At 36.1% G+C, this 25,870-nt stretch overlaps 1 protein-coding gene across 1 annotated transcript; it reads right to left on the reverse strand.

Moving 5' to 3' along the window:
* Positions 1-17,409, reverse strand: LOC130247390 (adhesion G protein-coupled receptor F4). Its single transcript, XM_056480616.1, has 17 exons — positions 17,315-17,409; positions 16,895-16,998; positions 16,093-16,135; positions 13,506-13,637; positions 12,175-12,275; positions 11,687-11,754; positions 11,444-11,580; positions 11,149-11,343; positions 8,999-9,199; positions 8,744-8,893; positions 7,128-7,303; positions 6,871-7,041; positions 4,543-5,931; positions 4,171-4,212; positions 1,379-1,438; positions 1,217-1,268; positions 1-1,075 (listed from the first exon to the last, which is right to left on the reverse strand). Exons 1-17 carry the CDS (start codon positions 17,325-17,327, stop codon positions 984-986), a joined length of 3,126 nt encoding a protein of 1,041 aa, XP_056336591.1. The 5' UTR covers positions 17,328-17,409; the 3' UTR covers positions 1-983.
* Between the last annotated feature and the right edge of the window lie 8,461 nt (positions 17,410-25,870).

Raw genomic sequence — 25,870 nt, forward strand, 5'->3', positions numbered from 1 at the left:
TTGCAGTAGTGATAAATGTCAGTAGTTAAAAAAAAATGAAAGCGATTATACAAAATGCATGCTATTTTTTATTTACTAAGTTTTATTTAGACTTAAGATATTTTACACAAAATATGTATATTAGTTCACAAGACTGCACAGTAAAGCATTATTACAGAAACCTATAACAGAAACTATTAAAAGCTCTGCTGCTCAAGTCTCTCTCATCAGCAGTTGCTTCAGCAGTCTCGATTTGCTTTGATGCCTTTCAGCTTTACTCTGCTTCATACAACCATGATAATAAGTTTTGAAAACTTCAGCTCATGAACAAGATTTCTGCAGGAGTCCAGTAGAATGTAATGAAGACCACAAATCCCATGATTCCATAAATAGTAATGGCATCATTATTAAAATATGTCTTTGTTGCCCTCAAGTGGCAAAAATTACATACTGTGCCTTTAAGTGAATTCAAAAGCATTCAATAATTGACAATTTTGCAGTAACATTTGGAAATTTCAGAAACATTTGGAATATATCATAACAGAGCTGAAAACCAACTGGAAAATAATCCCCTATATACCCAATATAAAAAAGAAAACAAAAGGGACCTTACTTGTGCTTGTTAGGGCACCTGCTCACCGAAGCATTTTTCCCAAAACTTTTTTTTCTGTCGCTGTTAATAGAAGCGCTGTTTTTTTGTTTGTTTGTTTTTTTATGTGGGTAGCATAGCAAGGCACTGAGCGTGCATTATACTGCACTCATCGTTAGAAAATATCTAACAGTTGGACAGGTGAGCATTTTTAGAAGAGCACTGGCATTTTCAGCTCTTCGTTGGACATGCATGTTTAATGACAAATGAGCTGGTGTAAATAGAGCTTATTGTCCTTAATCACTGAACTCACAAATTATTAAAGACTTTATCATGCTGTGAGCTTATTTTCACACTAATCCTCCCAGAACACAGAATATCTACTCCACAAAACAGTAACAGAACCTGTAGGTGTCTACAACTGGGTGTCTACATCTGAATATGAGCCATTGGTGCCCACTGAAGCAAGTCTGGAGGAATTGTGGGAATCAGGCACATTGTTCACATCTGCAAACAATTACACACAAGTTATTCACAGAAATCCACACTGAAATGTCTTCACATTAATTTCTTTAACCAAATGTAAAATTTGACAACATTCATGATTCATATTCTAGAAAATATATTTCTAGATTTATGTTATCTTACTCCTCTGTGGTGTCTCTTGTCTAGCTGAAGATGATGCTCCTTCACTGGTGCTCTGTAAGGAGATAATCAATCAAAATCCATGGCAGTGTAAAAATCTTTAAACAACAGATTAAATTTGACAATTGAAGACCTGTAGATAACTACGTGGGGTTTGACATTTACCTTGGTAAAACGGGAAGTGATTTTCTCTAATAGCAGTTTTCCTCGTAGTGACTCTCGAACCTGCAACAAAAGAGTTCCATGTTAACCTATAGAAATCTGAACATTTTCTAGATATTTGCTTATTACAAGACTCATTACAAGATATTACTGAAATACTTGATTTTGATACATCAATTGCAACATGCAGTAAACGCATTCATTCATTCTTTCATTTTTCTTTGGCTCGGGATTGCCAAAGTGGAATGAACAGCCAACTATTCCGGCATACTATATGTTTTACACAGCAGAAACCCTTCCAGCCGTAACCCAGTACTGGGAAACATACACTCTTGTATTCACACACACACTCATACACTAAGGCCATTTTTGTTTACCCAATTCACCTATACCACATGTCTTTGTCATGTTCTCCCCCTTGTTCGCGAGTGTTTATTTCGGGTGCTTCAGTTTCCCCCACAGTTCAAAGACATGCACTATATGTGAATTGGATAAACTAAATTGGCCGTAGTGTGTGAATGCAAGAGTGTATGGGTGTTTTCTAGTGTTTGGTTGTGGCTGGAAGGGCATTCGCTGCGTAAAACATATGCTGGATATGTTGACGTTTCATTCCGCCGTGGCGACCCCTGATTAATAAAGGGACTAAGCCTTCAACTTTTTACCAGAGATAATTTTATTTCTAGCAATTGTAAGTTTATTTTAATCTTACACTTGACATTTTGAATTTTAAACTTAATATTTCATGGAAAATTCATGGAAATGTATAATTGATTAAATCTTTTTCTTTTTTGTTTGTTTTTTACATTATCACAATGTTTAAGTCTGAATTCCCAAGTACAACATTTAAATACAGAATTGAGAACAAGTCTTTCATTTTATATATATATATATATATATATATATATATATATATATATATATATATATATATATATATATAAGGCAAAAAGGGCAATAATAATGTGTGTGTATGTCGAGTAAATTGACTACGGGATTCGCTTGGGACCAATCACTCTGATTTGTATAAAAACAGACCAGTGGAATGCATATGAAATTGGTGAGCACAGCTCTCACAGGTATAACCACTTCACAATTAGGAGTATAATAGGATGCCTTTAAGAGGGCTCATAAAACTACTCGCTGAAGAACCGAACCCACCTGCATTCAACGTCAGATTCAACTTATGTGGCAGGGAGACATAAATGTCTCTGTTCCCTTCCTTGGGAAACGAGGGTTATGTACGTAATCCAGACATTCGCCTTCAGTTGATTACTATGATTTTACATCAAGTTGATTGACTAGGGAAGCATATCCTAAGCGCTACAGGAGCTGAACCCATTACGCAGTTTTACCCAAGCACCACCAAAAAAAAAACTATCCAACGTCCCTGGCTCTAATTACCAGGTAGCCAGCCCATTCATGCTGAGGCGAGCCTTGTTCAGGGAATTGAACAACTGGCAATGCGTGGTCTTGGCTGAGGCAAACAAGTCAACTGCAAGACAGCAAGGTTTGACCATGGTCTGAAACATCGGCAACACAGTGGAGTGATGGTCATTTGTTGGGTGCTTGTGCGCCCTGTTGAATTGCTCCAGACAGGCCAGCACTGACGAGGCATGCTCTCCGGAGAGCCACATGCTCATAAAGCCCAAGTCCAGCTCCACAATTAGATAAAAAGGGATGCTTTGCATGGTAAGATTAGCTCTTTTCCCATTAGGCTCAGGTACACCAAATCCCTGTGCATTTCCAACTGTCCCCAAGATTGAGCTAGGATAAGCTAATCGTCAAGGTACAGTAGTTGAGAATACGAATACCTTCCTGCCAGAGCAGCAGTAGGTCACTCTCCACAACCTTCGTAAAGACTCGTGGAAACGGGTAGAGCTTGAAGGGGAGGACTTTATATTGCCATCTTTGACCTTTGAACACAAACCATAGGAACGGCCAATATCAAGGAGGTATTGAAACATGTCCAATTGCTGCAAACCAATCCTGGAGACGAACACATGCGATAATGTGCTTATGCATGAGCATCCTGAATGGTATCCTGTCCAGATACCATTTAAGACGTGCAGATCCAGGATTGGTCTCGACCCACCGTGCTTTTTGGGAACAATGAAGTACGGGTGTAGAACATTTTGGCTGGAGAAACCGGCTCAATTGCATCCTTCGCCAGTAGGACTGCAATTTCTTTGCACAAGACAGGGCAGGATTTACCACTGAGAAATGCACGTACTTGGGAGGCAGTCGGGTAACTGAATCGCCATAGCAGAGGCTGATAGTACGAATGAGCCACAGTGATGGGCTGGGCAGTAATAATCACACCGGCAAAGCCCGCAAGAGAGGCACCATCCGAGTGACCACTGCTGTACCAGAAGGGGTAAAGCTTGCAGGAATCTGAGGGCCACCCTTGGAAGGTCAGGAAAGTGCACGGGGGTATTTGCCTTGTGCCTCAGACCCTGACCAGGGGCCAAATCATGCCTGGATAGCTAATTTTTTTGTATATGGCCATACACCCAAAGCGCTTCACAATCATAAGGAGGGTCTCTCCACAACACCACCAGTTGGATGATGCGATGGCAGCCACAGGACAACAGCGGCAGTGCGCTCACCACACACCAGTTATTGGTGGAGTGGAAAAGCAGTGATAAGGCCAATTGGGTGGATGGGGATGATTGGGAGGCCATGATCGTGACCTTAATGGAATGCATATAATAGCAGATGTTCATGTTAAATACAAAATCACCCAAGTTAAATGGCTTTAGTAAAGGTCTTTACCAAAAAAATGAATGAACCCATACCTTGCTGTCTAAAATGGTCCCAAACAGCAGAACAAATAATCCCTATTAAAGGAATAATAACAAATAAATTTAATTTTGATAAGTAATATCAGTTGCAATTTTAAATTCATGAGAAAATATTTGGGGCCAGATTTTCAAAACAGGCCAAATCAGCATGCTCATGAGCTACTTTTACCTTCATGCTCCTTTTACCTTTTCAGCACTAATGTGTATTCAGTGAAAACTGACATTACTTTTTAATGCCAAATTAAATGCCAAATGAGGGTTTGCTCTAACTCAAGCATTATGTAAATCTGGCTCACAATCAATACATTGCCAAATTAGAATGCACAAAAATATAAAAATGGATTTTATAGAGACAAATTACGATACCTGGAAAGAATTGAGGAGTGTGAACACCACATGAACGCCTAATTTACGTGACACCATGGTTCCAATTCCAAATCCCCATGTTAGACCAAAAAGAGGAGTCAAAAAGGCCACACATCGGACAACGACAAAAAATGTACGTTTCTCATCTGTTTGCGTTGCGCCAACAACTCCTCTTCTCAACATCTTGTACAGAACCACAACCAAAACCACAAGGTTTATGGCTACAATAGTGAGAGCTGGAATCACAAATGCCAGCAGAGCCCTAGATTCATCCCAGTTCAGCCAGCATGCTTGTTTGGAAACATAATTCTGAGCTCCAGCTGTCGACGCAACAGTAATGGCTGCTATGAGCAAAGGTGCGCCGTAACCAACTGTAAAGGCAATGATCATCATTATGATAATTGACAAGTGGAAAAATACCATGACTATCATGTATAAGAGAAGCATCCCTGAAATTAACATCCAGAAGAAAAGAGCCAGGTAAAAAAAGTGCATAAAGAAAACCACTGGACTGCAGCGATCCGCATGGGTTGGCATGTCTTCATCTGAGATTGCAGCTTCAATGAAAAAACAGATGTTTGCTATCAGTAATGACATGGCAATGTTGACTAAGGAGACATGTCGAATATAGGAGGTGTCATTTCTGACACCTCTGGTTGATGTCACTGATTTCCAAACAATAGCTTCAATAATGAGGCATAAAATCAAGCTGGCCATTGAAATAGATACTCCAATGTAAGTTATATAGGCTAAGACTAGTCTGTCAATGTCAAATGGTGACATTAGAATTGAAAAAGAGGTTGTGTGGTTGCATTCACATGTAATTATGCCAGAGTCATTTCCTACTTGCTTTACTTCACATCCAGTGGAATCCCATGCGTCAAGGTGAAAGTTCCAAAAGACACACTGAGGATTTCCCAAAGATTGATTGGTAATGCCAAACGCAAAAGAAATGTTGTTAACTTGCTTATCAACTTTAACAACAACCACGTCACCATTGATAAGCTGATCTGATTCCCTGCTGCTGTTATAATTAGAAATTTTACGGGTTGGAAGGATTTTGTCAAGAGTAGTGAAGATTAGGATGGTTGCTGTGGTCATCTCAGGAAGCTGTGGTATCACAATCTCAGTAGTTGAGTTTGGCAATATTGATGTTACACTGAATGAGTTACTTACTAGAGTTCTGATCAGCTGAATGTATGTTTGATTAATTTGAAACATGTTTATGAGACGTTCACTTATATTCTCAATGGCGTTCAGAAGTCTAATGTTGGTGTTTGCCGTGGTGTTGCCGTTGTTCAGTTTTTTCCACGTCTCAATGGCTTCATTTGATAAAGCAATGTCTACTATTTTAGGAAACTCTGGAAAATTAAAAGAAAAACATGAAATATAAGTAATGCAAGTACATAATGATCAGGTGATCACGCATAGCAACACATCTCTTTCTCATAGTTGTTGATTGTGGCCAGTGGATTGTTGGTCCACTCCTCTACAATGGCTGTGCGAAGTTGCTGCATATTGGCAGGAACTGGAATATGCTCTCATACTGTATATGCCAATCCAGAGCATACAATATATGCTCAATGGGTGACATGTCCAGCAAGTGTGTGGGCTACGCAAGAAAGAACTGGAATGTTATCAGCTTCCAGGAAGTGCGTCAGATCCTTACAACATGGAGTCATGCATTATCATGCTGTAACATGAGGTGATGTTATTGGATCAACATTTTTTACAGAACCACAATCAAAACCACAAGGTCTAGCTAGTGGTGGTAACTCTGTGCCTTGAAAATGCCATCAATAACATGCAGCTGAGTACGTTATCTATAACATACACCTGCACATATCATAAACTCATCACCACCATGGGCCACTTGATGCATAACATTGACATTTGCAAAGCATTCACCAACACTGAAAAGTTGCATACTTCCTTAAAATGTCCTCAAAACTTCCAGCCAACATTCCACAGGCCACAATCAACAACTTGATAACTCAATGTGAAAGAGATATGTTGCACCGCGTGAGGCAAATGGTGATCACCATTTTTGCTCCCCTGGGCCAAAAAAATTAATAAAAAAAGGTCAAATTTGCATTTATATTTTTGTTGAGTGTATATAATATAATAATATGTTAAATAATAATAATAATAATAATATAATTTAATATATAATGAATCTGTTTAATATTATGAACTATGCAGACTAAATCACCACTAGCTTAACAAGATATCAGAATTTAAAGCCACTTCAATGCATCAAACATAAAACATTGACAAATATAATTTTACCAAAAAAAAAAAAAAAAACTTAAAAGTGAATATATGTACCTTCATCACTGGCTGACCAATGAAGATTGCTTGTACCAGATCGGCAATTTTAAAGAGTATATCCACAATTGCTCGGACAATAGCTGCAGACTGAGTTATAATAATAGTATTCTGCTCTGCTGCGAAACTGAGGTTAGCCATGAAATCTTGAATCTGTTCCACTTGCAAGGTCTAAATTGCAAAATACAAAGTATTAATGTTGGAATAATATTTAGTCTAAAGGCCATTTAATTGTAGATACATGATCAAACGATTACCTGAATTAGGCTAAGTAAATCACTGATAACAGCAAGTATACAGTTTTCCTCTATTGCTGTCCAGCCATTTAAATCACATCTATAAATTATGATGCCTTTTGTGCCAGTTGGACAGAATCCAATGCTCTCATTGGTTATATTTCCAATTCCAAGTTCTTCATTCAGACAGTCATATGCTGGAAAAGTATTAGATAATTATAGTCAGACAGAAACACTTGTACACTATGCAGAAGAGACAGAAATAACAAGGATCAAAATATGGATGCACTGATGTATCGGCTGCTGATATTTATCAGCATATATTAGATTGATTTGAATTGGAGTTATTTCCAAATACACATGCTATGCCTCATATGGTCCAAAACCTGACAAATCTAAGCTTGTTTTTAATAAAAACTAATATAAATATGCATATAATAAATAATACTACTACTAGTAATAACATTATATTATTATACAAAAGCAAGTTGTCGTGAATAACTGAAAAAGCCCCCCGAGGTGAAGAAGGGTGTATGATAGGGCCCTTAGTGTGTAGTCAAAATAATGTTTTGCTGCACAGGATCGGCTTGTTAAAAGCTGCACGTGTAACAGAACTCGTGATTAAACATCTCTGGTCACACATTGTTAAAAAAGTGCCATTTAATAATCTCAAGTCAGAATTGTATATTTAGGCAGAGGCCATTTGAAATGTATTGCTAAGTTCATTGCACCAAACGTCTTTGTGGTGGTCATGGCTGCAAAATTCTTGTCTAGTGTAGTAAAGGTTCAGTGCTAAGGACATTATATGTGGCTGTGAGTGAGTGTGAGCATCTTTATGATGACACTGCATATGCAGCTCCTAACAAAAGGCACTGGCTGAAATTGGCCAGATGACCGGCCAGTCACCTTTCAATCAGTCATGAAAAAAGTCAGCCGATTCCAGTCTCTGGCCAGTTGATTGTTGCATCTCTAGTACTGTATGCAGTTGACCAATATCGATATTCGATTATTATTACTATTTTTTTTATAAATTGGTTTATAAAAATTCTAGTGGTGCATCCCAAGATCAAATAAATTTAAAATGCAAAAAAGCTGTCAAAACCAGAAAAACTGGTGTGATGTGATTTAAAAAAAGTGTGATGCATTAATGCAGACATTAAAACAGTGTGTGCAATACATAGAATCTTTTTTTCTGCAGAATTATAGATCCATGTCATATACTGTAACTTGCATCTAGGAAGGCCATGAGAGAAGAAAAATAAATCTGAAACTGATTTGGTTATTCTAATGAGGCTGGTTATTGGAGATTATTACTGTATACCTTTTAAAGAAGTTACCACACTGGTTAAGAATAAAAGCAAAACAAGGAAGGTGGCTCCTCATTGTTTATAAAATAAAAAAATACACCAATAGGCCAAAGGGAAAAGTGTCATAGATAGATATTACTATTATTATTATTATTATTATTATTATTATTATTATTATTATTATTATTATTATTATTCTCTCCTAAGTGTATTTTTTATTGTCATGTATTGTGTGATACAAAAGTTAAAAGCTACAATAAACAAATAAATCATCCAATGTTACTGCACAACAGTAAAAAAGCTGAAAAGGATGAGAAAATAAAGGCTCACATTGATCAGTATTCTTCACTGTTACTCTGCTCTGGCTATAACTGTATGCAAGGAGTTGCGGCAGACCCTTGAGGCGACATGTAAAGGTTTCCTCTGTACAATTTTCACTTGGAGTAGTGTAGTTTAATGTGATGCCATCAGGTCCATTCTCTGTTAAATCATAATTGGTTTTTACTAAAGGATGGTGGATTTTCAAAGCATAGTGACTTCTGAAATGTTATTGGTAAAAAAAGACCACCAATTTGAATGAACAACCTGAATCTTGTACTGTTTCACCCTGGACCCACTCAATATTGTAGCCAGCATCAACAGAACATTTCAGTAGGAAACTGCTTCCATCACATGGTAGAAGACGGTAATCATTACCCACATTTATGGTGGGACGTTGTTTAATAACAATGTTTTGCCACTGAATGTATGGTATTGTGGTCCGTTCTATGAAGCATGAATACTGACCTGCGAAAGAGCAAAAAATCAAAATAAATAATAATAATAATAAATCCTTATTAATTTACAGAGAAACTTTGTTTATTGAAAGATGTTTTTTAAAATAAAAAAACTTTATCATAAACGCTCTTCGCTCCCTCAACAAGAAAGAACTGCTCAAATTATACAACAACATCACCAGAATTCCCCACCTACGTCACCGTCAAATGGGAAAACCCGGAACACTAAAACTCGTGATGCCCCGCATCTGGCCACCAGCTGATCCATAGAACTGATCCAACCCAGTATCCCTCACAACTTTCTGCTGCATGCCCCACATTCACCCTTTCTACCGCCTCTCCCCTTTCTTCTCCCCATAACACCCTAGCCCTGGAAACTCCGCCTGTCTCTAAAGCAGCAAGGAATCAGATTCTCTCAGAGCTTTTGGCTGTTAGCTCTAGAGGTGGATCCCCATTCAACCCCAGTCCCTCACTATTCAGAACTGATATTGCCTTGAACCACCCCCTCTATAACCCCTGTGAAACCTCAATTTCACTCATTTTGCAAGCCGTAGCCTTAACTCTCTAATCATACCTCACAGCTTGGAGTACTTTCAAACACTTCCATTCACTCTATAAAGCTCATTTCCCCAATTTCTCCCTCTTCTCCATCACTTCGTTTATTTCCTACCTCCACATCTCAAAAAAATATCCAAGCTAGCTTCATCAAAAGCTATTTAAACGACATGCAATTTTTTCATGAATTGATTCACGGAGACCCTTCTGATGCCATAACTAACTCCCAAACAAACCTCCACGTTAAAGGCATACAGAAAGCCCACCCCTCCCCCCAGATCATAGACAACCCATCACACTCCGCATTCTCTTCGAATAAAGAAACCCTTACTCAAACAAAGCAAGACAGACCAGTCCAGGAAAGGCCATTTTGTTTATATCTTTGACCTCCCTGACAAAATCCTAACCCCCTCTCTCCCCTCTTCGTAGATGACGCCAACCACCCTGTAACACAATATTGGTTCCAAAAGCACTTAAAAAAAGTCTTCCGCATTTCAGGTCCCCCCCCCCCAGACCCCTATTCCAGTTACTCCTTCTGGATTGTAGCAGCTACTACTGCTGCATACAAAGGTCTCTCACAACATCAAATCCAGGCCCTCGGCCGATGGTCCAACCTCTCTTCCTTCGAGCATCAAGTGCTCCGCTTCCTTCTAGTGTCGAGTCTCTCCACTTATCCCCTTCCTTCCAGCGTCAAGTTCTTCGCTCTTCAAGCTATGAATCTCTCCTCTAACCCCTTTCTCTGACCCTCCACATTGAGGGCTCTGCTTCCCTTAAGCGTCGAGTCTTTCTCCTCCCCGTTTCTCTTCCTTTCAGCGTTGAGTCTCTCTGCTACTTTTCTTTCTTTCAAGCAATAAGCTCAGCTTCTATAATCTTCCTTCTGCATAGACCCTCACTCCCCAGCTCTGACTCTCGCAAGAGTTATTCCTGAGCTTGACTCCCGCAGGAGCCCTCGCCCCTGGCCCCGTCCCGCAGGAGTCTCCTCCATCCCCTCCCTTTCCCGACTCCCACTGTAGACCGGCCCCGCAGCTCTGTATGCCGCAGGAGTGATACCCTGAGCTTCACTGACCCCCTCCAGCTGGAGTTTCCCGAGCTCGACTCCCACAGGAGTCATTCCCAACCCCTTTTCCCCTCCCCGCACAGACTCCCGCAGGAGCCTGCGTTTACCCACTCTCCTGCAGTAGCCTCTCTTTCTCCTATTTTTTCTCAACAATATATCCAGCAGCATTGATTCCCTTACCCTTTGGGAGGTTCTTCAATACGTGTTTGCTGTCCCGAGCAAAAGGCATCTTGGGGGGTTCTTGAGATCTACCTTTGACATCTTGTATTGCACAATCCTATTTTAGGATAGAATTGTGCAATACAAGATGTCAAATGTAAGACCAATATAAATTTCGTGTCACTCACCACTGTCAGTTTCAGTAATGTTTTTCACTGTGAGAGTGCTGTTGTCGCTTGAAAGTGAGTAAGTTGTGTTGTCAAGTGCAGGGTCTTTGTTATTCACTCTCCATGTTATTTGCCCTTTTACAAAGTCCGGCTGTGTACATTTCAGGTCCAGCTTTTGCAGAGGATAAACTTGACCCATTGTAAAGTCCTTTTGATCTAAACAAAAACATGAAAATGAAACCTAAATTATAGCATAATAAACATGATGCATTCAAGACATGTGAAGGGTTTAAGATTTGGCGCTGAATGTCTTTACCACTTTGAGCAAAAGCATCTGCAGGTAAAATTATTCCTTGTGCCTGTAGTGAGCTGGAAAGATCTGCGTTTGCTGTTGAAAAATCAAGGTTGTTGGATGTTGCACTTATTGTGTAGTCTGCCAATACACTACCAGGCCTGTGGAGGAAACACAAGACACTGTATTTACATTTAAATTGGATAGAAAATAAATAGGACCATTTATTTGAAAATTGAAAGACTTTAAAGGTAAATTATACAGTACCTGAAGGCATTAACCTTCACAGACTTACTAATGTAGCCTTTTAAATAAGTAGAATAACTTGAGTCAATCTGTAAAAAGCAAAAGTACTCAATGTATGATCAATTACATATCATAATAAGAAAGTTAAAAAGTTGTTTTCTTTCTTAGTATTACTACACCATATGAATATATGAAACAAGCTATTAATTCCTGTCTATTGACAGCCCAAAGTTAATCAAGATGTCTATATTTGGTCATCTAGATATTTTTTAAACCAAACAATTGCTGGGTTCTTTCATACAAGGTGTTGCAATGAGAATACTGTGATGTGAACAAACAAAACAAAATTAATAGTTATAAGAGTATTGTGTTAAATATAATTTATTATAAAAATATAATTAAGTTTAAAAGCAAACATATGGTATTTCTTCAGTATTAACATCCTCAAAAGTATTTTCACAAAAAATAGATAGATTGATAGATGGATAAAATAAACATTAAATACTTACAGATGATTCAAGCTTTCCAGATAAATCTTTGAAAGTCGGGTTATTAGGGTCAGCAAGATTTGTGTCAAAAGTCTGAGACATTTTCAATGACATTCCAATAACTGTAAAACAATATTTTATGTACATTGTATGAACAAATTTTAGTCTTAATAATAATATGAATAAACAAATAATATACTAATATAGAATGAATATTTAGAAGCATTTAGAAATATTATATATATATTATATATATTATAAATTTGCTATTTTCCAATATCCTCTTCTAAAAGAAAATATATTTACTCAGATATTAAATATGTTGGTGCAATATTTAAATTTAGATCATGTGATATATGTGCTGTTGTTAAAAAACTATTGTTAAAAAAAAAAATGAATTAAATTTAATATTTATTTAAAATGCAAAGGGGCTTGAGGATCTATTGGCTTTTATAAAGACACAAATTAATAATTTAGGTCACACTTTATTTTAAAGGGCACCTATTTTACCTCTTTACAAGATGTAAGATGAGTCTTTGGTGTCTCCAGAACTTGTCAGTAAAGTTTCAGCTCAAAATACCCATCAGATTATTTATTATACTCCAGAATATGCCAATTTTAGACTCAAAGGACAGTTTAGCTGAGTTCTTTTCAAACATTGTAATTAAAAAATGTAATTTAAGTTCAATTTTAAGGATGTAATTAGTAATTAAATACTTTTTTAAATTAACTTACTCAACACTGGAGCCAGGTGCAGGACCATTGCTTTGTATACTCGCTTGGTTAACCTGTGTTCTGGGGTACGGTGCCAGCTATGTGTGGTCCCCTTTTCAGGCAACCCATATGCAATGTCAGCCATGGTAAGTCTTCCTACATAGGCAGACATATGTTTTCTCTACCAGCCAACCATCTACCCTATGTTGTGCTCCCCCTAACCAGGGAGAGCCGATATGTGTCTTTGTCACAGGTCTCCTCATTTGAGTAGCAGTGACCTCTGAATGCTTTCCCAAAGTAAAAGTACATATTCTGCATCTTATGCTACAACCCTAATCCTACAATACATACAGTACACTTAACTACTACCCTAATATTAATAACAAACTAATTAGGAGTTTATTGATGCAAATGTTTTAGTTAGAGGTTTGGTAATAGAGAGAATTGAACCCTAAATAAACTGTGACCAAGAATTGTATTTTTTCTGCATTGTTCTTGGAAGGTTATCTTTGCATTACAAAAAAGAACCAAAAAGGAAAGTTCCCAGAATCTTCTTATATTGTTTCTTAGAAAAGGAATTATATAGGAACCATATAAATACATTAGAAGAACATTCTGTTCTTGCCATTCGCTCTTACCTGTAGTCATGTCAACTTCAAGGATATTTATGCTGCTCAGAGCATAAGGCAATGGGATTGATGTGATGTTGTTCACCATGGCAAAGTCAAATACACTGACATCAATTCCACTACCATACTTCAACAGCATTCCTGCCAGAACGAAAATAATGTAGTTACACTTACATTGTTAAAAAAAAAACCTTAGATGCAAATTTTCAAGGATTTTTATTTATCAATGTCACCATATGTGCAGGCATAGAGAAATGTAACTGTTTGGACCCAATTTTCATTAAGGGGCTGTAACCTATATGTACTTACACTGAAATTAATCACCTGTTTCAACACACTTATTGTGTAAATACATGTTTTTACACGGTACTTATGATTCATTAAATGCATGCATCTAATATCTGTAATCTCTAGTCTGTAATTACACAGTTGATAATTTCTTGCACCTTAATCCAATCTATTTAAATATCAGAGTGAATCACAAATTATGGTGTGTATAACAGCTACAGAACAAGAGTCACCCTTGAAATTATAATACAGCAGCAAATCGCAACACGGCTGATTGCAGATACATACCCATGTCTACATTTAGGCTTTTCTTTTCTAGATGGCTTTTGAAACACTATCAGTTTTAGGGAAGGGGTGGGCAGTCTTTCAGCCAGCTAGTCGGCTGGAATGTATAATGCAGCCTCTGGTGGATTTACTGGAGAAAAGGACGGTCGACTGACATTCACTAGAGAAATCCTCGAAATTGTACACAGCGGCCTCTGGTGGATTTTTCAAAAACTACAAGCAGACATAGCTCTGGGAAAGGATTTTGCGGTCCCAAATGTTACCAGAATTAGCCTGGGTTGGCAAATCTTTGAAAAAACTAACTCTGCAAAGGGAGAAAGCAGGTTCTGAAACATCTGCAAGACGTTTTCTGAACATTGTTTGGTCTGGAAAACATCTGCTATGTAGAAAGATCTTATAAACATCTTTAAATGGTCTATTTATGACATTCTAGCCTAAACACCTGTCTATATGTCTATGTATACAAAAACATCAAATAGATGATGATCTGCAATCCCATACAGATATATGACAAATGGAAATTTATGCAAATTACATACATAAGTAAGTTCATGCATATTCTTCATCACATATTTATTCTTTTTTTTTTTCAAAAATTGGAATTATATCTACCTTGAGAATGACAGATTCAAGTCCTGCACAGTGGCCAGAGGGATTTAGAGCCATTGTTCTTGCAAAATAGTGGCCTGGTCACTACATCATGCTGGTAGAAGAAAACATTTCCTGACTAGCTGCTACAAAACACCCCAAAGTGGCTCAGTAATATTTAGATCTGAGCACTGTGCAGGCCATTGGGGATGTTCAACTTAACATTCATGTTCATCAAACCACTCTGTCACCAGTCTTGCTGTGTGTATTGATGTATTATCATCCTGAGACACGACACCCCCTTCAAGAAGAAATCAATCATGATTGGCCACCAGGCTGGTCAGGTTTAGCCATGAATCCTCTAACACTAAATTGGCCAGTGTTTTAGTTTCATTGTATGTACTTTGCATTGCCATTTATCAGATTTCTATGTGGGATGTATGTAGAAACTTAAAAATGTCCACAGTGCATTTGTGCAAATATTATCAACCAGTTGTTCAGTTTGGTGTTTTCCAGAATTTTCTCAACGGGTTCCACTTTCTGGATATTCTGGTGTTTCAGGCAATTCAAGTCTAAAACACAGTTGTCATTTCAAGAAATTACTGTGTAATAGAATGAATTACTAAAAGATGAGCTGACATCTAAATTCAGCTGCAATATGCATTTGTGAATAAAACCAAAAAATTATCTTACAACAGTTAACTGATTGCTGTTTGATACCTTTTTACAAGTGGGAATCTTGTAATTTTGTTCACATTCTCCACTTATAACTGCAGATAATGCTTTCCACTGGATTTTTTTTGTAGTCAGCTCGCACTCAAATGCTCTACGGGTTTACAGTTGTAAATATATAAGCTTCTATCGAATAATCAATATTTGAGATTAAATAATGCACCAAATGAACATTTGTTCACTGTCACTATTGTTAAATGTGATCCTCTCAAAAAGAATTGCTCGTCACACAGACAGTATTCGTCCTACTATCATATACAGCTGTTTGAACATGGCATTTTCAGACTTAAGACCCATAAGAAAATGTTGAGGTCTTATTTATAAAACATTGCGGTGAACCTTCCTAAAAGTGAATGTACTGCAGAATACATTTTCATTTATTTATTAGTGATTATGGCTCATATTATGATTTAAACTCTAAGATTTAAGTTACATATTTACTTAGAGTTCACTGACAGCTCGCACATTCTCTTCTTGAATTTTGTTTTTATAGATCACAAATTTTGCGTAGTAAGTGACATTTCCATCTTTTTTGTGCTTACGCCACATAGGATCCCTCGTCTAAAACACTGAATTTGTAAACAAAGCAATGGCATATCACTCTCTTAAAACAAATGGCTAATTAAGGAAAATAAATAATCCTTATTTTTATACAGATAACATCATTATTAATTTATTTTAGTAGAGAAAACTGTAACCAGACCTGTGCTTCTTCGTCTTATATGATGTGCTGGGCCATCGCTAAACTAGAAACATGTAGAAACGAAAGAAAGGGTTCTTACTGTGACGTACGTAGTATATACATAATATACATATACAGTACATACATATACATAGTCATATACACACACAGTCAGGCCCATAAATATTGGGACATAGACACAATTCTAACATTTTTGGCTCTATACACCAACACAATGTGTGTATATGTGTGTGTATATATATATATATATATATATATATATATATATATATATATATATATATATATATATATATAGTTGAAGTCAGAATTAATAACCCCCCTGATTTGTAAGCGCCCGTTTTTTTTTTTTCCCTAAATTCTGTTTAACAGAGAGAAAGTATTTTTCAAGACACTTCTATACAGCTTAAAGTGACATTTAAAGGTTTAACTAGATTAATTAGGTTAACTAGGCAGGTTGAGGTAATTAGGCAAGTTATTGTATAATGATGGTTTGTTCTGATTATTGAAAATATGTATAGCTTAAAGGGGCTATTAGTTTTGACCTTGCAATGTTTTTTAAACAAATAAAAGCTGCTTTTATTCTAGCCTAAATGAAACAAATAAGACTTTCTCCAGAGGAAAAAAAAATATCAGACATACTGTGACAATTTCCTTGCTCTGTTAAAAACCATTTGGGAAATATTTAAAAAGAAAAAAAAAATCAAAGGGGGGCTAATAATTTTGACTTCAACTATATATAAAACATTTTAAACATTATAAAAGTCATTATATGATTTTTTTCATAACAACATTTCCATACCTGTAAATCCACACTTATTTCTGAAAAATTGAGAGCTTCTGCAGCACATTCATAGATCAGCAGGACAGCAATCATGGCTCCGAATAGGAATTTCAATGTTTTCCCTGAAATTAAATTGCAGTCATTGTCAAACTTACCAACTCAGTTACATCATGTTTAAACTATTTCATTCTTTAGACTTATAATGAAGGCATATGATGAATACATAATTAAAAGAAAATAGATGTTGATGCATGAGAAAGGAAAGTTATTTTTAACAATAAAAAAACATGAATTTAAAAGAGGTGTATTGATGAATTATTTAAAAAGTGTAAAAGTGGAAAATATTGGAGGGCTGCTAAAAATGCATCATTTGTTATTTAATAGATTATGCTAAAACAGACTGCTCGATTTCTAACGAAAGTGTGTGGTGTATTGTACCTCCAATAGCCATATTTTACATTCAAGGTAAATTACAGCATACTTCTTCAGAATCTTTGTTTTTTGCAGTATGTTTTATTGTTATTTATTCAGACACCCAGAATCTTCCTGTAAAAGAGACATTTTTTGTCATGACATAACAGCATTTAATGTACAAAACAAAGGCATGATAATGATACAGCACAGCAGACGTGCTTCAATAATGATTTCCTTTTCAAATGCGTTATCATGATAAAGGTCATTATAAATTAAAGTAAAATATTTGTATCTTAAAAAGATAAACATTTCTATGTCTGTGTTTCTACTGTATATCTTCGTTTCTCTATTATAAATATACTAGCAGATATATTTCTTAATTTGTAAGAAGCAAACATACAGCACTCTTACCTTGCTTCTGGAAAAACAGATACTGATACTCCACTCTGAAGCACTGAAATAAGTCATTCATTTGAAGATCAACCTTTTAATTTCCTTGTCAGATGTTCCCTCTATAAAACATTTCCCTTTCCTTTTTTTTAATTGCACCCATGCGTCTCTCATCAATGTGTGCACTTTTTCAAAAACGTATCATACCATAGAGCAGTGGTTCCCAAACTTTTATAAAGCATGGCACCTCTTGATAGCGCTTTTTATTTTGCGGCACCCCAACCCAATTAAAAGTACCTGCGTACATATATAAAATTAAATCCAGATGAGCAAACGATAAACAACGCATAAACAGTTGAGTTCATTCTGACTGCATCATAACAGACAATATTAAACAGTTATTTAGTGACATATTTAATTTAACCAAGCTGTTATCCCAGTACTTCTTGCACTTTCATTGTTTGTAATTCAGAAATTATAATGAACTAAAGAATGAAGACTAATGACTAACACATGAAGTTCTCAGCGGTCAAATACAGATTTAAACAAAATGCTGATATCAGCAAAAGATTAATAAACATAGCAAATCACAACAATTTACCATAATTAAGATAACGTGGGTGTTTGAATCGAGATCATGATATTTTACACACACTGAAAAAAGTGTTGCATGCAAAACTGTAGCAAACAATTTATTTGTGTTGAATTTAAACAAACAAATTCAATTTAATAAAGTTCAACTTAATTTGTTTGTTTAAATTCAGCCCAAATAAATTGTTTACAACCACTCAACGTAAAAAAAATTGAGTAAATCCAAGGAATCATCTTTGAATAATTTTTTTTCAGTGTAAAAGTGACAGAAGATCACGATTCTTTAATGATCCAATTATGAAATAAATCATACACACACACACACACACACACATGCACACACACTTTAAATAAAACAGGGTTCAGAGAATATCTGCTATGGTCATTTTAAAACTTACATTTTTCTTTCATGGCTTTGCCCCCCAATTTTTTCCCCATGCAGTCTAATGTTTTCAAAATATAGATTTTTAACAAAAAGCATTCCTAAGTGTAATATTACTATTTTCTTATTCTGTCTGCTGATAAATGTATACATTTTCATACTGCTCAATAACTTATTCAAAATATCGAGTGTATTTTGTCTTTGTAATTTGATCATTGTAAATGAAAAGAAAACATGAAGTGATGCAAGACCCAGACTGATTGCATTCCTCTTTTTTTGTTTGTGCATTGTTCTTAATGGAGTTAAAGTAAAGTTTGAAGGAATCAGATATTCAATGCAGGTGTTTTTCCTCAAGTGTGTTCTTCCAGCACTGTAATGGATCTGCAGTTATATGCACCCAACAAAAATATAAATGCACATCCCTTTAGGGTAACTCTTTATAATAAGGTCACACTATAAATCATTCATTAAACATTAGCAAATAGTTAATTCATTATTTGCAAAGCATTAACTCTACATTAATGGATATTAGTGAGCAGTTTAAAATTGTTATAAGCAAATGAATTATGTGCTTAATTATTGAATTTTCATAGGTATTTATTGTTGTATTGTAAGCAGTTATTTAAGAGTAGCTGCTGTTTTTTAAAGATCGTTCAGAATGAATAAGTAAAGGATTAATAAACCGTTCAAATGAACATTTCTATATCTTATTTTTTAGGCATATAGTAATAGTTTCTCTAGACATTGATAAAGGCTTTATTATTAACACAACTTCATGCAGTTTTGTGACCCAATGTAGTGAGGAATATTTATGTTTTATATATCCTTTATAAATGATAAGGCTCAGTTGTATTCCAAACAGAAAAATGAATGAGAGAGTGATTCTCAGAGAAAAATTATTAGCCCTCCTCTACATTTTTTTTTCAAATATTTTTCAAGTGAGAAAGATTTAAATAATTTTCACAATATTTTCTAGACTTTCCTAATTAACCTAACTTGGCTATTTAAACGTATTATCCTGCTGTAGTTAAGCCTTTAAATGTCAGTTTAAGCTGAAGCATCTTGAAAAATAAAGTGTGTGTGCGTGTGTGTGTGTGCATGTGTGTGTGTGTGTGTGCATGCGTGCGTGTGCGTGTGTGTGTGTGTGTGTGTGTGTGTGTGTGTGTGTGTGGTCATGTGATGTGCTTTTTCAGCTGTATAGTGTGGACAGAGAGATCTTTTCCGTAATGCTAGATGAAACACCAATGTGGACGTGGATCGGTTTTGTTTTAAAATGCCATTTTAAAAACTAAAATGCATTAGTGTAAACGGGGTCTGAGTAGGTGTTCTTTTTTGGGGTGGGTTGTTGCTGCGAAGGAGGCGGGGTGGGGCATCGCGTTACCGGCTCAGCATCGTGATGTCTATCGGCCATCAGTGATGGAGGATGGCATCGTCTATTGACCCAACCCTACTGTCCATATTAGTCTGTCCTCTGAAAGCACGTGCTCTCATGAATAATTAAGATACAGGGTCTTCTTATATAGGATAAGTGAACTCCACTATGAAAAATAATGAGAAACTGACACTGACAAAAGTTAAAATTAGCTGACAAAAGCTCAAAATTATCCAGTTTTCCACACAATTAAAGCTGGTAGGTGCTAACATTGTCTTAACTGATGCTCAACACACTCAAATCTGTTCAAATCTCAAAAAAAGTCTTGAACCCTTAAGTTGTGTTAAAAAAATCTTTCTGTTTAATAGGAATTGGGGAGAATATAAAATAACTCAAATTTAACAGGAAGGCTTCTGACTTCAATTGTACAATTTCATTTCAAGATACACAAAAATAAAACTGTATCAAATGAAAAATAAATCTTATGTAAAAATAAAATGACTGTACAGTTTAAACATCACTGAATAACACTGAAATGTTTTATAATATTGTTAAATTATTATATTGTTGTGTTATCAGACTTTGTTGCATTTTAACACTTGTTATTCAGCAAACTTTCAACTGTACAGTCGTTTTACTTTTAGAGACAATTGCAAAGATTTAATTTTCATTTGATGCTGAGCTTTTAATTGTGATTTATTATGGATTTATAAATAGTGCTTACTTTAGATTGTGTTAATAAAGCATTTATTAACAATCAGAGTTACTGTTACTATATGCCTGAATAATAAGTTATATAAATGTTAATTTGAAGAGTTTAATAATCATTTACTTACTCAAGTCATGAATTGGATGACTTTAGACTCGACTTAATATAAAAATACATTTGGATAAAATATAAAAAGACTTGGAGCTCGACTTGGACTTAAACATAAATAACTTGTGACTTTCACTTGGACTTGTACCTATTGACTTGTAAAGACTTGCTACTTCCCATAAAAAGCCCAAAGACAAAAAGTATGTTGACACGGACCGCTCTATCTCTGTTTATGTGTCTGTGTGTCAATTGACAGTATTATTACACCACACATCCATTTTCTCACGCAGAAAAATCATCCTGTGAATTTTTTTTTTCAATTATAAAATCGAAATGATCCAACGCTGGAGAAAGTAATCAAAAACAAACTGCCGCATGCACGCAGAAAACATACTCCCGCGCCTCTCACACCTCTCCTGCCTGACGCTGATGCGCTGTTCACGTTCTCACTACCGATATGAATCCCGGTTGTGAAAATGCATGCCGAAATAAATAGGCGCTGCTCATGCGCAACTCATGCCTTGTGCAACAGGTGTTGTGCCGAGAAACGCACCCCTGCCATAAAATGCACCACTTTCATAGACTTTCACTGGGATTCTCAGTCTACATAAAAGCCAAAAATCGATTACTAAAAGCGTTGGCAATAAATTTCGTAATCGGTTCGTTGTGTCGCGCGACACGGGGACGTTTGATTATTTAAAAAAAAAACACTTTAGTTGAGCGCTGAGTAGAGTGAACACGGTCTCTCGCACATACTGGTACACTACAACCAATTTAGTTCATCAATTCCCCTATAGTCCCCCTATGTGTTTGGACTGTGGGGAAAACCGTAGCACCTGGAGGAAACACATACTAACAAGGGGAGAACATACAAACTCCACACAGAAATGCCAACTGAACCAGCCAGGGCTCGAACTAGCGAACGTGCTACCCACTGCGCCGCCCTGCAGCCATGTGAAAACATTGTCAGAAATTTTTTTTGAAAACTAAAAAAAGGACTGTTTTGCAAAAGAGAGTCGGGATTTTTGGGGTGATTTTCTTTTATAAAGTGGAGACATGTTTGAAAAGGATCTGGTTATGCATTTGAAAGTAGTTACACATTCTGAAAAGTATATTTTTTTGTGGTGATTCATGATTCATTTAAGTAAAGTAAAACTGTTTGGAGGACTAGATTTTTGATCCTCTTTTCGTCCAAGTACATGTTTTGAGGGTGAAGACAATTTCAGAAAGTTGGTTCAGTTTTTCAGACCTCTTTTGCAATACAAAGTCAACTCGTTCTTGTGCAATATGCTGTGGAGACGAGATGCAGCACTGTTCAGCACTTTTTCAGAAAATTACATTTGTATTTTTATGTATCTGAGCAATGTTCTTTCATAAAAAGGTTTGTTTAATAAATACAGATCTTACAACCATATATAATCTGTATACATTTTATTTTTCTGTTAAAAACACTCGAAAAGACTCAAAAGTCAAACCATAGGACTTTGGACTTGACTTGAGTTTTGTTGGCTTTTGACTTGGGACTGACTCGGGACTTGCCTGTCTTGACTCGGGACTTGAGGGCAGTGAATTGAGAATTACTTGTGACTTGCCAAACAATGACTTTGTCCCACCTCTGAGCTGAACCTTTAGTGTGTTTTGTCTTTATATCTTGATGATTGTAAATGATAAAAGAAAAGAAAACCCTGACTAACTGCATTCCTCTTTTATTATTATTTTTTTTTTCATGAATCACAGTCCTGAAGCCTGTCTGAAAGGTTTAAAAGAGTCTGATTGTCTATGCTGGTATTTTTTTCTCGAGAGTGTTCTTCCAGGACTGTAATAAACTTCCAAAGCTCATGCAGATTATACACCCAACAAAAATATAAATGTAACACTTTTGTTTTTGCTCCAATTTTTCATGAGCTGAACTTTTTTCTATGTACACAAACAGCTGGCCACAATAAAAGACCACTCTAATATGTGCAGTTTTATCGCACAGCACAATGCCGCAGAAGTTTTGAGGTAATGTGCAATTACATCAGCTACTAAATGTTACCCCAGATGAAAAAACGAATTATTTCCTTAAACTTAAAATGTGTTGTGCAGCCGAATGCTTCCAATAACTAAAGATTAGTTTTTCAGATTTTTTTTCTGCAGAACTGTTGTACACTGTATAAATGTGCTTTAAAATATACAGTATTACTGAAACTAAAAGTATTATTAAACAGTATTACTAAAACTTTAGCACAAATGTAATTGTTAATTTACAGTATACTTGTTATGTTTACAATATCACTGTCAACCAAATTTGCCTGTATTACAGTAAGCTTTACCAACATTTTTTTTCAGTGTAGTTTAGCCAAATTGCGTTTTTAAATAATGAACTGCAAATTTAAGGTTCTGCAACTTCTGCTACATTATTTTAGTTGGGTTTAACCCTTGTGTATTGTTCAAATTATTTAATTGCGTTCAACCCAGACAAAAAGGCTAAATTAATTTGTTTAGCTGGACCTAAAAAAAAGAAGATTATTTGACTTTTCTTTAAAAAATTGAGGCAACTTGTTGCTTTTAAAGTGTTTAGTTGACTTTAGTTAAAATGTGAGAAAACCAAGCGGCAACCTCCCGCTCTCCCTCGGGAAGCCAATACAGAAGTAACTAAAACTGCAATTCATCGACTTGCCTTTGGGAGCTGACTCCAAGAAATCAAGATGATTTCTGACTGCAGTGGTAAATTGGTTAATTTTACAGCTGATAAAAACATGTTTAGCCTGGTACAAAAGATGGCTTTGATGTATATAGCTATGATTAACCTTCATGACAACAGTGAGGGGGTGATTTTTTTTATAACTCATCCGTTTCATTTTTATTACGTTTTATTAGGTCTGCATAATTAAGGGCGTGGTCACTTGAGTGACAGCTAAGTCTTGCTGCTCGTTGTCTCGTCATCTCAGCTGATTCCAGCTGATTAGCCGCTGAGCTCGGCATATACATCCTATTTTTGTTTTGTTTAATGTTTCTTTACACCGTCAATTGCCTTTTGAAATTATTTCTTGCAATTATCAGATACTATAGCACACTGTAAAAATCCAACTTACAAATTGTTTACTCAGTTTAAAATTGTAAGTCAGGAGGACATATTTTTGAGCTCAGAGTTGAATTTACTTATAAAAACGATTTAACAGGGTTTTGTTCCTAATAGATTTTCATTTTTAATGTTAGAAGATTAATGAACATAATGAATAATACATTTTAAAAAGGCTGCAAGGTGGCAGCCCTGTGTTTAGATGCGGAAAAGGCATTCGATCAGGTGGAATGGCCTTATATGGTTTTTAGTTTTAGAAGAATGTGGGTTTGGTTTTCCTTTTGTATCCTGGATTACAACATTATATGCTCACCCAACCTCTTCTGTATGTACAAATCAAGAAAAGTCAAAGCCATTTTCATTACATCGTGGGACACTTCAGGGATGTCCCCTCAGTCCTTTGCTTTTTGCGGTTGCAATTGAGCCCCTTGCGATCAGTATTAGAAATCACTCATCTTTCAAGCCTGTAAGCCTTGGAAATGTGAATCATTACATTTCTTTATATGCAGACGACATTGCTCTATTTTTGTCTGATCCTGAACAGTCTGTCCCTATACTGTTAGGTCTTATAAAATCATTTGGTACAGTTTCTGGATATACAATTAATTGGCAAAAGAGTGAATACATGTCTTTAGGTGCAGATCTTGATGTGGATTTTTTACACAGTCTTCCTTTTGAAATTACAAACAGGCTTAAGTACCTCGGAGTTGTTCTGCCTAGGAACCCCAAACTTATTTTCAAACTGAATTTTATTGAGAAATTAGAAAACCTGAAGATGGACATTAGTAAATGGAGGACACTCCCTCTTTCCATGATAGGCCGTATTAATGCAATTAAGATGGTTACGTTATCTAGATTTTTATACCTCTTTCAAAACTTACCTATTTATTTGCCCAAGTCCTTTTTTAAAACACTAGATTCTGTAATTCTCCCTTTTATTTGGGCATTTAAAGCTCATAGAATATCCAAAACACATTTACAGAAGCCAAGGGATGAAGGTGGGCTAGAGCTACCATGTTTTTTACATTTATTACTGGGCAGCGAATGCCAGGTCCTTGTCTACTGGCAAGATGATTATAAAGTCGAAATCTCGACTGACACACCCCACTGGGTCGCCATTGAAAAAAATGGAATTACAAACAGCTCACTTCCAGCCCTGCTGTTTTCAAATACTAAATTGCTCACGTCAGTTAAGATTGATAATTGGATTGTTTCAAACTGTTTAAAAATATGGCATCAAATCAAGAAGGGCTGCAAATTACCAGACGCTACCACTTCTGCCCCAGTATATCGTAATCATGCATTCCCCCCTCTATCTCTGACACGACATTCAATATCTGGAGGCAAAAAGGTATAGTTACCCTGGAGGACTTGTACGTTAATAAAAATTTTGCCTCATTTTCTCAATTAAAAGAGAAGTTTTCTCTCCCCGCAACACACTTCTTTCGACATTTACAGATCAGAAATTATGTATGTCACGCAATACCCCATTTTGAATCACTGCCAGATGAAAGAAAGGTTTACAGGCTACTATTGGGCTCACCTGATTCCAAACATTTGATTTCAGATTTTGTAGATGTGTTTTCTCAAGAACTGAGTTACTCTACAGTTCATTTGAAGAATGCTTGAGAAGAGGAACTGGGTATACAGATTGAGACTGATACATGGGAGGAAAGTCTCAGTTGAATTCGATCTTGTTCTATTAATTCCAGGCATCAGTTAATTCAATTTAAAGTAATGCATATACTGCACTACTCAAAATCTAAATTACACAGAATGTTTCCTACCATCTCCCCTACATGTGACCGGTGTAAGTCTGCTGAAGGCCCCCTGACCTACCTTTTTTGGACATGTCCAAAACTTTATGATTTCTGGTGTGACATATTTAAATGGTTTTCCGATATGTATGGTTTTACCTTTACACCCGACCCAGAAATTGCTATATTTGGGTACTCTAGTTCTCT

The sequence above is a fragment of the Danio aesculapii genome, chromosome 20 (assembly GCF_903798145.1).
Source record: "Danio aesculapii chromosome 20, fDanAes4.1, whole genome shotgun sequence".
Classification (NCBI taxonomy): domain Eukaryota; kingdom Metazoa; phylum Chordata; class Actinopteri; order Cypriniformes; family Danionidae; genus Danio; species Danio aesculapii.

Coding starts and splice junctions, on each gene's coding strand:
- LOC130247390 (XM_056480616.1), bottom strand. Junction 11,755..12,174: donor CTGGAAAGCTTGAATCATCT/GTAAGTATTTAA, acceptor TGCTTTTTACAG/ATTGACTCAAGTTATTCTAC. Junction 11,344..11,443: donor AGATGCTTTTGCTCAAAGTG/GTAAAGACATTC, acceptor GTTTTTGTTTAG/ATCAAAAGGACTTTACAATG.